At 50.9% G+C, this 13704-nt stretch overlaps 7 protein-coding genes across 7 annotated transcripts; 5 read left to right on the plus strand and 2 right to left on the minus strand.

Moving 5' to 3' along the window:
* Positions 1 to 950: 950 nt before the first annotated feature.
* LTR84_005965 (uncharacterized protein) lies at positions 951 to 2571 on the minus strand (the record flags this gene model as incomplete). Its single annotated transcript, XM_064849529.1, has 7 exons — positions 951 to 1061; positions 1128 to 1204; positions 1261 to 1438; positions 1494 to 1781; positions 1833 to 2010; positions 2062 to 2284; positions 2334 to 2571. The coding sequence occupies 7 exons, from the start codon at positions 2569 to 2571 to the stop codon at positions 951 to 953; spliced, it is 1293 nt and encodes a 430-aa protein (XP_064703753.1).
* Positions 2572 to 3419: 848 nt separating this feature from the next.
* LTR84_005966 (uncharacterized protein) lies at positions 3420 to 4276 on the plus strand (the record flags this gene model as incomplete). The annotated part of the gene is made up of 2 exons (XM_064849530.1): positions 3420 to 3824; positions 3932 to 4276. The coding sequence occupies 2 exons, from the start codon at positions 3420 to 3422 to the stop codon at positions 4274 to 4276; spliced, it is 750 nt and encodes a 249-aa protein (XP_064703754.1).
* A 960-nt stretch (positions 4277 to 5236) lies between these two features.
* On the plus strand, positions 5237 to 6377 carry LTR84_005967 (uncharacterized protein; the record flags this gene model as incomplete). The annotated part of the gene is made up of 2 exons (XM_064849531.1): positions 5237 to 5365; positions 5427 to 6377. 2 exons carry the CDS (start codon positions 5237 to 5239, stop codon positions 6375 to 6377), a joined length of 1080 nt encoding a protein of 359 aa, XP_064703755.1.
* Positions 6378 to 6906: 529 nt separating this feature from the next.
* Positions 6907 to 9109, plus strand: LTR84_005968 (uncharacterized protein; the record flags this gene model as incomplete). The annotated part of the gene is made up of 6 exons (XM_064849532.1): positions 6907 to 6946; positions 6999 to 7258; positions 7315 to 7435; positions 7494 to 8135; positions 8197 to 8373; positions 8427 to 9109. The coding sequence occupies 6 exons, from the start codon at positions 6907 to 6909 to the stop codon at positions 9107 to 9109; spliced, it is 1923 nt and encodes a 640-aa protein (XP_064703756.1).
* A 1270-nt stretch (positions 9110 to 10379) lies between these two features.
* On the plus strand, positions 10380 to 11390 carry LTR84_005969 (uncharacterized protein; the record flags this gene model as incomplete). The annotated part of the gene is made up of 1 exon (XM_064849533.1): positions 10380 to 11390. The coding sequence occupies one exon, from the start codon at positions 10380 to 10382 to the stop codon at positions 11388 to 11390; it is 1011 nt and encodes a 336-aa protein (XP_064703757.1).
* Positions 11391 to 11735: 345 nt separating this feature from the next.
* On the minus strand, positions 11736 to 12287 carry LTR84_005970 (uncharacterized protein; the record flags this gene model as incomplete). The annotated part of the gene is made up of 1 exon (XM_064849534.1): positions 11736 to 12287. One exon carries the CDS (start codon positions 12285 to 12287, stop codon positions 11736 to 11738), a length of 552 nt encoding a protein of 183 aa, XP_064703758.1.
* A 415-nt stretch (positions 12288 to 12702) lies between these two features.
* Positions 12703 to 13512, plus strand: LTR84_005971 (uncharacterized protein; the record flags this gene model as incomplete). Its single annotated transcript, XM_064849535.1, has 1 exon — positions 12703 to 13512. One exon carries the CDS (start codon positions 12703 to 12705, stop codon positions 13510 to 13512), a length of 810 nt encoding a protein of 269 aa, XP_064703759.1.
* Between the last annotated feature and the right edge of the window lie 192 nt (positions 13513 to 13704).

A 13704-nucleotide genomic window follows, 5' to 3' on the forward strand; every position in this document is an offset into this window, starting at 1 on the left:
GAAAAGAGAGAGAGAAAAGCAGCAAACAAACATGCCACCAGGCTTTTCGAACATGAAAATAAGTCTTGTTCTCGGGGTCAACCATGTGATACCAAAGAGTTGCCTAGATAAAATCAAAGAACAGAACTTGATACTGCTCACGACTTGCAAGTAAAGTCCCCCTTAGCCTTGGTCACTGTCGACACGCGAGATCGATGAGGCTGAGCTTAACCTTTTGAGTATTCCCCGTAGCGAATCCAATGTACGAGCACCATCAGGCCTTGGCACGCCCACTTCATCCCTTCCTGCTACTCGTACTCTCTATCTGACCCATCACAGTGTTACTAAAATGCATACATTATAACGGGGCATGATATAGTGCTCATGCTGTTTAATGCCTGATGATCCCACTAACAGAACCGACAATCCTGTTTCTCCAATCTCAACCTCGATTGGGACATGGGTGACGCCGCCCTGGCCCTGAGCGCACGCCTGCTCACCCCTGGAGGGGCCGCGGATCCTAACTTCGGTCCGGCGGACGTTCAAACATTGTGCTCTTTGATGCTGGGGCCCGGGATCGAAGAGAAGACCGGCGCGAGGCTGAGCCTCTGAATCACAATTGTTCCAGAAGGTATCAACCTGTTTTCGCAAGATGAAAGCCTGTGTTCGTTATCTTCGACGCTGCTAATCATGAAGACCACACGATGACCTGCTAAAGATCCTAAAGTTGGAGACCAGGATTTCTTGCTTATTGAGTCTTTTACTGGTAAGGCCTAAACATTTCAAAAAGTCTTTTCATTATGGGACTTAGCTCTCTTCGACCTCGTCCACTCAAAACAAAGTATCCGATGAGCCAAAAAATATAAAAGTGAAAAATATGATGCCAGACATGTACCGGAACGCCTTGTTTCAACCTCTCTGACCTGCATTATTGTTGACCCGAACCATTTGTGCTCCACAGCAAACTCAACTTAGGGTGCCAACGACTCCAGAGCCCATGTGCAACGAGGAAATCCGAAGTCCATGAAATCTTCCTTCTCAGGTGGAAATATGCCGGATTTGCCGATGCGGTTGCACAATTCCTATGTGTGGTCAGAACAGCTACGACTCAACCAGCTCTCACAAGAGATGGCAAGGGCGTGACTCACTGCGTTCATAGTGATGGCTTTGACAGGTAGGTTGAGACGACCCAAAACGACCGGGAGGTCAGCTGGCAGGTCGAAACCTATAGCGATGTCGAGACAATTCGCGGGCTAAATCACATCAGTCGTGTCTCCTCACGCCATCCAGAGCAGATGGGCCTTACGGGAAACTGGTCTGCCACAAACGGGAACCCGCTATCCTTGAACGCTCCACAATTGTTGCCGAGGAAGCAGAGCGGGTTTGCACAGAATTCAGCGTTGTGCCTGGTGGTTTTGACACCCTGGTCGAACCAGATCTTCGCGACAATCGGCGCGGACTATTAATCTAGTGAGAACGTTGCCCGCACATGAAGACAGCTCAGGTCCACCTACCACTTGTCTGATGATCTCATCGGCGACGAAATCGACCATCTGTTCGTCGGTCATGCCGAGGTCATTTAACAATTCACCACTTTGCAAGAAATCGACAATGTCGCGATTGGTGTTCTGAAGCTGAAGGTTGGTGATCCCGGTATCCATGTAGCCACGCATGGTTGCACGCAGTGCAGTTTGAAGCGGTCTAAACATTATTCTCAGGTTGTTGACAAATGGACTGCCGTCCTCCGTTGGGTTTGGTCCGAAAAAATCTGCAATCCCAAGAACTGCGTCTAGGGCAAGACCCTGAATGGCACGGTCAGAAGATGAGATTCGATTCATGTGTTAGATACATACCTCCAGCTGAGATTTGAAGAGGTTTGTGAAGGTTGCACCGACCGATGCCGAACCAAAGGCTGGGAAAACTAGGGATGCCCCCAGGAGTACTCCGTCGAGAAACACCCCGAAGTCGAACTCGAGTCGGTTACGTCCCAGACCCGATGAGGAAAACAGCAACTTTGCGAGTTCCTGGTTACTGTAATGGTCTTCGTCAGACAGCGTCAAGAGCTCAACAAGGTGGTCTTACTTTGCGTCAAACTTTTCAATCGCTCGGTCATAGCCCTTGATTTGGGCCCGCATGATCCTCCACGCATTATGGATCGACATGGAAATCCAAGGTCCGTTGGAAAGAAAGTATTCCTCGCATGTTCTGGCCACAGCACAGTTGTCGTTCTCTTCAAGACATCTGAAATTGTCGGCGGCTTGGAAGATCAACTCGTCGCGGTACAGGCGCCCGGTCCAGTCGTCGACTGCCCTAATCGTCAGTATATGAGCAGATCGACCAATGTTGAGACGTACTTGGCGGGTTGGCATCGAGGTAATCTTCCAGAATGGAGTTTATTAGAAACTCGGAGAAGATACGGGTCCCTTGTTGACCTATTCCACCGGTATCCGAAAGTTGCTGGCACATTTCGCGCCGGAATGCCTCTTCACCGTCTGTCAACGGCCTTCCTTGCAAGATAGCAACGTTGTTGCTGTCCTGGCATATCGCCGTGTTGAAGAAGAGGAAGAGTCCAAAGTACGCAAGGCTTCGCATTATGGCGTTCTCTGTTTTGGGTATTGGTTTTGAGTTATCGAAGGATGACACCGTTGGATATTTTGGTTTACCTGGCTCTTATATACCCATCGGATCCTCCATCTTCACCAAGTATCTCGAAGGTACCGGCGGTGTAACCTGCGGCTACAACGACTACCATCAACTACTACCATGAGATGAGTCAAGAGGTTATTTTGCGTGGTAACTTGAGCCAGAATTAGCTACAATCGTGACTGAAACGACCCAATTCCACCATGAGCTTACTACGGGCATCCCGCAGATGATAGAGTGGCTTCGGTAATTGAACATGGGATTTTGGACAGCCAAGACGAGTCCTCGAAGCGTACCCAGGTAGTGGTATTCTCCTTTCGAAGCACTCCAGTAGCTAGTCACACTTTACTGGCTAGGAGGCATTTCGACAAACCTCTTGGCGCAGTGGAGCTGCCAAGGGAGGGATAATCTACTTCGGGATTAATTCTTACATCCTACCTACTTGGGTAAGTTTGCGCCTCTCAGCGCGCAAAAAATCGTGCTCTTCGAGTTGGCGTTGCAGAGTGCTCCGTACTTCACTAAGTTAGGTACATTACATCGCCATGGCTGAGTCAGGACTTATAGAGCGCCAGCCCCTGGCTTGTATATTTGAGGCTGAAGTGCATTTCCCGATGGGGAGAACTTAAGCTCGGAGCGAGGACAGGGCTGAAGTCCACTTTCCAAGGTACCACAGATTCTATATCGGCGCGGATCCCGAAGAGATTGTTATATGTATACTCCTGCTGCTGATGGAGTTTTGAACCATCATATACCCATTGCCTCTCGATACCAACTCACTCAGATCGATATTTCAGAACATGGACCAGGCCACTGCCGCACAACAGGATGCTGAACAATCCAGGACGCTTCTCCTACCAACCGCATTGAGCAGTACAGGTGCCAGCATGCCTGCTCAATCAAAGTCACAAAAAGCCGCTTCATCTACTCCCCTAATGACAGCCTCTACGACCACTTCACGAATCCGCCTAATAGTCCGTATCCTGTCATTTCTCCTGACGGGAGCCATCGTGATCGTGCTCGCCCACGCACTCTCGATCTACTTCTCCAGCCGAGACAAGACCATGTACGACGCGCGGCTGCAGATCGACATCCGCGTCTGGCCAAACAACATGAAGACCCGGCCGACACTGCTGCTCCTTGGAGCCGCCAGTGCCGCGACTCTCCTCAGCGGCACCCTCTGCGTCGGCAGCTTCTCCAAAGTCGTAAGCAGCCAGCATCCTTTCCCTTCCCATCCCCCTTTGGTTCCAAGCCCAGACTACCAACCCTTTACTATCACAAAGTCCCCTTCTAATTAGTCCCATTCATCCAGGTCCGCCGCCTCACCCCGACCTCCAACATCCTCACCATGGCGGTCTCCGCCGTCGCGCTCGCCCTGTGGATCGCCGTGGCGATCCTGTATAAAGCCGACGACCTGAACCCGGCCGAGCACTGGGACATGCTCTCTTTCACGTGCGGCCGGAGGCACGACGCCGCGCTGGACGCCGCGATCGGCAACCTGGGCAGTCTGTGCCTCCAGATGCGCTACGCGTGGTGGGTGACCATCGCGGTGGGATTGTTGGAGTTGGTTGCGTTGGGGACAGTGGTTTGGGCTTGGTGGTCCGGGAGGTGGTCACGGGGTGATAAAGGGGCGTATCGGATGCTGGATACAAAGTAGAGGGAGAGGACCTTGGGCCCGGGAGGGTTCGAGGCAGGGACGAGTGGAATCAAGCCGGCACGAGCCTGAATGGCCCCCCTTTTTTTGGCTGTCGTTGGGCTTTGGAAGCCTGGACTTTTGGCGTTATGAAGCGTTTCCGAGCAGGTTCTGTCTGTATCACTAATCTTGCAGTCTTTTCTTTCCAACTCGACCTAAATCAATGTATTGCAGAATTGGGATGGCGTCTATAAAGTCATTTCACAGCATCTCGAAACTTTTTCAAGTCGTTGTACTGTTCATGGATAAGTCGGCCCCGAAGCCTTCGAGAATGTTTGGAAGCGGCTCCAACCCGAGTGAAGGTTCCGGCACCAAACCTTTGGAAATGCAATTTCTCGTCTTTGGCTCTTTGCTCAAGTTGAGGTGTTTTGTCAGTGGCACTCTTGAACCGTCCTTGGCTCGTTTTTATGTTCATTGTGTTCAACGTAGAACATGCAACGTGACAGGACAGTCCAGAGACCAAAAGTCAGTGCAGGAGACACTCATCCATCGTAACTAGGCGTTAAAAGCTCTGGAAACTTGTCGTGGGGCTGATGGCCGATGTATATGAGAATTTTGCGAATAACGGGCCGGGTATCTCGGTACGTTTACGACTACCAGATCATCAAGGTGATACAGCACGGTGCCTGGATGCCACGCTCTCGTTGAGAGTCCGGCGAAACTGCCGACTTGGTGAGGGTGCCCATGTTGCTGGGGTCAGGTTTAGTTGTAAAGGCACGCGTCTTAAAGCCGGAAGCTGATTGGTCAACCAGACTGGTCAGCAACATTAGTATGTCATCGCATCCAGTATTGTAGGATAGATAGTGTTGAGTGACGAGGTAGCATTGGTGAAAATATATAGGAAGGTAGAGTGTCCGCGGATGAAAGTTCCAGTCTTGTCCAAATCCTCATCTTGTCGTTTGTCACTCACTACAGACCTCAAAGATGGTCCGTCTAGAACTCTCCCTGGCTCTCGTCTGTGCCACTCGCAGTCTGGCATATATTCAGTATTCCACTGTTACAGGATATTTCTTGCAGGATGACAATTCAACCAACGCCACATTTTTTGACTATGTAAGGGGATCCTCTGCCTGATAGGGAAGGGAAGTTAGCATCTAACCGGGCCCTCACACAGACTGCCACCAATTTCGGCCTCATCAATCAGAGCTATCCAACTGACCCCAAAAAGGCGGCGCCATTGACTCAATGGCAAAGATTTGCCCTAGTAGTTTCTTCACTGAATGCCAACGCGCCCAAAAACGTCGACTATAAAGTCCTGTTTGCCGGCCGCCACGGTGAAGGGTGGCACAATGCCGCCGAATCATACTACGGCACCCCGGCCTGGAATTGCGATTGGTCGCTCCTGGATGGCAACAAAACCGCCATCTGGTCCGATGCTCACCTTACCCAGAAGGGAATCGACCAAGCTCTCAAGGCAAATGCCTTCTGGAAATCTCGCATCCAGAGCGAGAAGATCCCGACGCCCGAGAGCTACTATACTTCACCCTTGTATCGGTGTCTCGCAACAGCCAACCTCACCTTTTCGGGCCTTCCACTACCCGCAAAACACCCATTCATTCCGACAGTGAAGAACAAGCTCAGAGAGGGTATCTCGGAGCACACTTGTGATCGCCGAAGCAACAAGACTTATATTCAAAACTCCTTCCCAACGTACCGGATCGAACGTGGCTTCACCGAATACGACGAGCTCTGGACCGGTGTCACCGCCGAGACTTCATCTGCCCAGGACCTCCGTTCGAAGGAATTGCTCGACGACATCTTCTCCCACGATTGCTCGACGTATCTGAGCTTCACGGCCCATTCCGGAGAGATCGCGTCCCTTTTGCGCGTCCTAGGCCACCGCGCGTTCTCACTCAGCACAGGGGCCGTCATCCCGGTCCTGATCAAAGCAGAAACCATTGACCCTGCAGCCGCTACCAGCACGATTTCCGCTGCCTCTTGGACACCTAGTCCCCACTGTACCGTCCCGCCGGTGACGAGCGTCAGTGGAGGTGCTAATGGAGGGTGTGTATGCCCAAATGGCGTGGCGCCTGTGATTACCTCGTTGCCTCCATTTCCAACGTAGTAATGAGATAAATCTGGAGGTATATAGCCTCCGTACCCTTATATTGAGGTCCTATCTGAGCTTTAACTGAGAATTAAGGCAAGAAAGAGGTTAGCAATGGACTTGTTCTTAGATAATAGGGTGCTACTCGTAGGATGGTCCTTTAACGCTTATATCGTGTATCCTAATATGGACTAGCTTATTCTGTGTCTATTGCCACTTTAACCATGATGTGGCTGAGCGGAGTATCTAACTCTTCTTGAAATGCCACGTGAGTTGCGCCACTTTCATTTCGTCACCGGTTCGTTCATTACGATGACCGAGCACCAGCCTCACACCAGCCTGAGCAGCCTGGATCCAACAACATTCATCATCGTTAGGCTGCGGTTCACAACGAACCCTTCCTATCCCCAGTTTCCAAGATTGATACTCTTGCACAACTCGAATCCACACACTTCACAAGTCCCTCTACTCATGCTCTAAACCCCATCGCTACACACTGACTGCCTTCTACTGTTCTCAATCCATCGAATCCATCATCATATCGGCCATGTTCCGGGCCCAGCAGAACATCTTTGACGAGGCCGTCGGTAAGCAGATTCATGACTGCCTGATGGTACCTGGTGTTGACTGTCCTCGTAGCCAAAGCGACCGACGAAAACCTCACCTCCGAGAATTGGGAGCTTATCCTCGATGTCTGTGATAAAGTCAGTTCGAGCGACACTGGCAGCAAGGATGTTGTCGCCGCCATGATCAAGCGACTCGCCCATCGCAATGCGAATGTACAGCTATATACCCTCGAGCTAGGCAACGCCCTGTCGCAGAATTGTGGAGTTGCTATGCATCGGGAATTGGCTTCCAGGAGTTTCACCGATGCGCTGCTAAGACTGGCGAACGACAGGGTAGGAAATAAGAACATGAATGTTTTGGGTGGATGATGAAGACTGACGTGTGGCAGAATACTCATCAACAGGTCAAGTCGAAGATCCTCGAACGTATGGAGGAGTGGACTAAGATGTTCTCTTCCAACACAGAACTTGGAATTATGGAACAGGCGTATATGAAATTGAAGGCACAAAGTACGTTTACACAGGCTGAATTCATAATACTGATGGACAAGTTACTGATATGCCTCAGATCCCAACCTACAACCTCCTCAGGCTCCTGTCAAGAAACAGATCACAGACTACGATAGACAGAAAGAGGAAGAAGAACTACAGATGGCCCTACGATTGTCCATTCAAGATAAAGCCGCCCCTTCGTCATCAAATCAATCGCAGCCTGGATCTAGTGCTACTGGCGGTGCTGGAGCGGCCGAACTATCAGCTCTCTCAACCTCGAACAGTATTTCTGGCGGTTCACACCCCATATCCTCCGGTACAACCGCTGCTACAGTGTCGAGGGTGAGAGCACTCTTTGATTTCCAACCCTCGGAGCCCGGCGAGCTACAATTCCGAAAAGGCGATGTCATCGCGGTTCTGGAATCGGTATATAAGGATTGGTGGAAGGGTTCCCTTCGTGGCCAGACAGGCATTTTCCCACTCAACTATGTCGAGAAGTTACAAGATCCAACCCCTGATGAGTTACAAAGAGAGGCGCAAACAGAAGCCGAAGTCTTTGGTCAGATCAAGAATGTCGAGAAGTTACTCGCGCTGTTGTCCACCAATACTGGTGATACGAATGTTCGGGATAACGAAGAGATCACGGAGCTCTATCACAGCACATTGGCGATCCGGCCTAAGCTGATCGAGCTCATCGGAAAGTATACACAGAAAAAAGGTAGGGAGATTGGGTTCTCGCTCGCTCTGAAGTGATTCATCCATTCTTACACGTGATCCAGATGACTTCCAACAACTCAATGAGAAATTCATTAAAGCACGGAGGGACTATGAGGCACTTTTGGAAACTTCCATGGCTCAATCTGCACACGCATATGCCCGTCCTAGTCCCGCAGCATATGGCTATGGCGCTGGCGCTGGCGCTCCTGGACAATATCCTCAGAGATACTATACCCCTGGTAAGTTTCTGAACTTGAATTTCGAATCCTTTGAGCTCCTTCTGACCAACTAGTTGCAGATGGCCAACCGCCCAATAATGCTGTGCCTTATGGCCAACATCAACCTGGATTTCAACCCCCATATCCAATAGCTTCACCACCACCTCAAAGCCATACACCTTCCAACCAGTATCCACCCCCTAACTTACACCCTGCTCGTCGACAATCACAACCTGAATCATATGCACAATATGCACCAGATGTGAACAACTCATACGGCCCGCCTCCTTCGCAACATCAACCATATCCAACTGTGCAACCACCGAATATCCAACAAATACAACAAGACGACGGCAAAGATTACTCACCCTCCAATTACTCGACCGAGGATCTCCACGCACCTCACCTACAACAACAGCAACTACCCCCACCAGCACCACCAGCGACCGCTTCAGCATTCGCGAATCTTCCTTCGCAACAACAGCAACAGAATGTACCAGTATATCCACCACCATCCGCGCCCAGCGCACCTGGAGCAGCACCCTATGACTATCAGCCACCTCCACAACACGGACCTCCACCGGTACCCACCGCTGGTCCGGGTCCCAACCAAGGAGACCGACCCATTACACCCCTGCCTCAGAGTTCCGCCTATCCAGTCTTTTCCGGTTCGTCGACCAGTCCGCAACAGTATCAGGCTTATAACCCAAGACCTGCCAGTGTTACCGGTGGTCCTGGTGCAGGTTATTACAGGTAATGAAATCCGTGTTTGGATTTGCAAATCAGAGCAACGCGTAACAACAATCCCTCTGCACGCCATCGCCCTCATCGAATTGTGGCGAGGCGCTGATATTAGGCCTTCGTGTATAGCTGGCTGGGACGATAGCTTCCAGTTGGAAAGGTGTTAGTTTCCACAAGCTATGTTCTAAATCTCTGGTAGTGAACGGATAAGCATTTGGTCACGTCCCACATACCTAGGGTCAAGTCACAAGAGATCATCTGCCATCGCGTTCTCCACCTGGTTCCTGACTTTAGGATTGCCAACATCTACCAGCAGCTATTTGTGGTACGGTCACTTCAGAACACCTCGAAATCCCTCCAACCGTTGGAACCTCGGTGAGTTTGGAGGAGTCAGCAACTAGCAACTAGACGCGGCGTGTCCAATGTCCCAAATACAATAATGCTTCACCCTGAAAGTTCCATGTTTGTTTGTCCTTCTGTTCACATGTTACTTGCTTCCTTTCCCCCGCTCGTCCTTGTCCTTGTCTTTCTTGAAATCCAAGGTGTCTGGATATAAACCACATTCCTAATCATATAGAACGCGCCATGTCGCACGGCCCGCTCATTCATTCACCGATCCAGCTCCTTGCTTGTCACCAGCGCAGTGATATTTACGGATCCTAACCCACTGACTCACGAGCAGTCCAGTCCTATCCAGTTCCTTCCGCTAGGCGAGCCACAGCGAAATCAATTGACCGCGTACCGCCGTTCAGACAACATGTTGTCCACGCCGTAAAAAAACCGACTTCTTGTGACCGATGGAGCAACCGACTCATTCACAGTGGCCTCTGGAGGGACCTGAAGGATCAAGAACTTACTCAATTACTTCTTTCCGCGTTTTACAATCCCCTGACTATTCTACGGCACGATGAGCAAGGCGCTCAAGTTGTAGTTGTCCATCGGCCCAGGGTCATTCTTGTCCCCGTTACTCCTGATGCTCTTTGAACCTGTCTCAAAACGAGCTGCCTCCTCGCCTTCCTCTGTCGTTTGTTGTTTGGATTGGCGACAAACACAGTCAAAAAATCGCATCCGCCCGACTGGACCCCAAACAGGACAGCGGTCTTTACGGTGTTTGGGTGTTTGTGAGCGTTTGTTCGACAAACACTGGTATGTATCAAGTGTCTCGACCTAGGGCAGCTCGGGAATATTGACTGCTCTATAGCTGACCCCTGAAAGTCTCTTCGGTGTTCTTCTTCTCTCGTTTTTTCTATTCGTCTACTTCTGTCAAACCTTGCACCGATGCCAAAATGCCGGGTATTCCAACATCCACTAATTTTCACGGCTCTTTCACAACCCACGATGCTGCTGGTGCTTCTGCAAATCCAGGCGACACTACTGTGAATGGCATCGTCGCCAACGCCAACGGTATCGGCACTGGTCCTCCTGCACGGCCGCCTGATACTATCGTTCCAATCACCGCTCCACCGGTACGCCCACCTACAATGTGGGACGATCATGATCCTCTTGGCCCAGCTACCACCCCGCTCCCCATCGATGGCGACTACAATCTCATCTTTATCAATGGCTCTCCTGCTGTTTCTGCCCCTCCCAGTCAATACCACGGACTCGAATGCACATTGTATCTGCGCCGTCATCCTGAAAATCGCCGACCTTACGCACGTACAGACCCATCCATCCATGTCCTTTATGGTCGCTTCACCATCAAGGAGAGCAGTGTTGTGAACGCAGACCAGAACGTCCTTGTCGATGGCAACAGCAGACGCGTCCGCTTCAACATGCCCCGCAACAGCTCAAGCTCAAGCTCAAGCGGCGATGTCAGCAATCAGAACGACATAAACAACGGCAATGTCGACCCGTATGCCAACACCAACGGCATTCATCTGAATAACAACGCCATCGCCGACGATACCGACAGCTCTGGTTCCAACTCAAGTGTTGACACCGATCAACGCACCGGCAAAGAGGGCGCCTTCCGCGCCACCATCACAAGTGGTGTGGACTCCGGCGACCGCGTGTACTTCCAATGGCGATCCATTGATCATGAGGCCGACGAATTGAAGATCGGGCCAGACCGTCTTGGTTCGTTGAAAGGCGTGTCTTGGAATGATGAGCTGGGCTGCGAGATCAAAGGCGAACTTCAAGGCTTGTTTGTCGATGGCGAGACGGTCGCTTTTGCAGCGTACAGTAGAGGCGTTGGAGGCTTGAATCGTGCACCAGACTGGGACCATGATACTGTCGTGGGGTTCTGGGGTCACTTGGCGGAGTTGGGGCTTGAAAGACTTGCGGGACTTGAATAGGTTGAGTGTGTTGGGGTTGGTAGCGTGGAGTTGCGTGGGTTGTCGTTGTGGTATTGGCGGCGTCGATGGCTGGTCGTGGTCTTGCATGTTGAATTCGCATTCCCATTCCCCAATTTACCGCCTACTCTGCATCTGCCCCATTTCCCTGCTTGTCCCACGATCCTTGACCATAACAATGAGCGAGCTTGAAAAGACTGAGATGCTACTCAATCAAGGTTTATGGCTTGGCTTCATGCCTTCCGAGTTGCACGACACCCTTTCCTCACTCTTCCCACATGGCATTCTGTGGGCTCGGACCCCTTTCCAAACGCAGTTGAGCAGTCGTGAGTAAGCAAAACGTCCTCTTCATGATGGAAATGTCGGCTTGATGTCCTTCTCGTGGATGGGAAGTATATTGATCCTGTCTCCACTTTTTCCGGGTAGCGGAAGCGAGAGTCGTAGCGCGAGCCGTAGCTTAAATTTTACGACGTTAAGCCATGTTGCTTTCTTCCCGTCCTTCCTAATCACTGGGAATCGCGGGACCGCTGGTGTACCCTTGTTCGTGGAATGCCAGAGCAGGGTACCTTTCATGAGTGCTGAAGCACGCGAAGCGTACACTATGACGGTGGCACCTCCTGCGTCAGGCGTCCCTTTGTTCCGCATGAATAATCGGCCTTTCGAGTCGGCCATCATATTCTGAACCAAGCCGCAGACTATGGGGATCAGTGGCATGGCGATCACCTGAAGAAGAGCCAGCTTGTCTCCACGTGACCAGGCTGTCGTATCTGATGCCCCAGGACACTCAAATGCGGTTGCATTGATGGCAGTCGCATTGAGAAACGACGTCATTTTCGGTTTTTGTGACGAGGTTGAACTGGATGAAAAGGTAAAGCCTTCTTCCTTTGATAGCTTCTCCATGGGAGCATCTTGACAAGTTTTATAGCCTGCTTGGGCAGGTTCAGTCGATATTCCGAAACCTCAAAATGGGCATGGTGCTGGTTGAACGAGGCTGAAAAGTGCAGGGCGCTATGCCCTATTCAACTGTCGGAATTTCCACTATACCGAATTCAATCGTCAGAAGATCACGTGAAGTTCCGACACCCAAAAATGGGAAGGCGTCAGGCAGGAGGACGACTTGAAGCATGAAGGACTCTTTCACATGATCGTCCTATAATTACAAGCCATATTCTCAGAGGGGAATACGGTTCACTTTGCACAATTGCAACCAGCAATTCTCTTGTTGATCAAAATCTAAATCTCGCCACGATCAAGGCGACACATACCACAACTTTCACTCTTCGATACTTCAGCCTTGTTCGCCAACTCCATAGTCATGTCCTGTAACGATGATACAGCGCAGGATTACGAGTTTTCGATGCCAGACGACCCATACAGCTTCCTTGATGAGTCCATGTTTCCCTATGATGACACGGTCGACGCTTGTGGCCCTGGAAATGGTTGTGACCTTCCTACCAACCCTTTGCTTGAATCGAACGAGGCTGCAGCCCCATTGCCAGTGAACCCACTTGGTGGCACGAAGAATAGCTATTCTGTCATGTCTGGTTGGCTTCCAGTCATACCTGTCACTCAGCGACCTGGTGAAGAGCTTCCAGACCTTGTGGACGTGCCTGACGTTGACGATTTCGATCTTAGCGGTCCCTACGACTGCTTCACCCCGCATGCTACGACGTCTCTCCAATTACAGATCCCTGCTATCCATGAAGTTCCCGCCCCCATGAACTACAATTTTAGTCATGTTGGTCTTGTTGCGAATCGCACCATGTCCAAGACAGGGGTATCGGCTGAAAGCTCAAGTGTTGCTGAGATCACAGTCATTGATCGAGAGCTTGAGTTCATTGAATTACAGCAACGCAAGATTGCTCTGCAGCGTAGGCGAGAAGACATCCTAAGCGCCAATGAAAGCTCGAACGCTGAGAAACAAGCTCTGTCTCCGGTCATTAGCACCAGTAGCTTGCCGGAACTTACCAGATACAAAGCTGGCTATGGCGGTTATCAGGCTCAGCAAGCTGAAACGGTCACCCCGGTATATACAATTCCCCCTCGAAAGCTACTTAGAATAACAGTATTAGTCCACCCAGATGGTGATGCCTCTCCATCGAGACGAATCAGGCCAAATACCTGATCTGAGGACAAACCAGATTGTTTGGTTTTCTGATCCCCAACACAGCGTGGAACCTCCTGGAGAGCTTGATCCTCAAGTGTAGAAAAACAGTTGGAATCTTGACCAGCAGCGTGGTCCGATACCCTATGCCAAGCCGCGACTCTCCAACACGAATAGATCTTCCAAAGCCCCCAGAAGTCGGAAGAGGCGACG

This window comes from Exophiala bonariae (assembly GCF_035927105.1).
Source record: "Exophiala bonariae strain CCFEE 5792 chromosome Unknown scaffold_22, whole genome shotgun sequence".
NCBI classification, from domain to species: domain Eukaryota; kingdom Fungi; phylum Ascomycota; class Eurotiomycetes; order Chaetothyriales; family Herpotrichiellaceae; genus Exophiala; species Exophiala bonariae.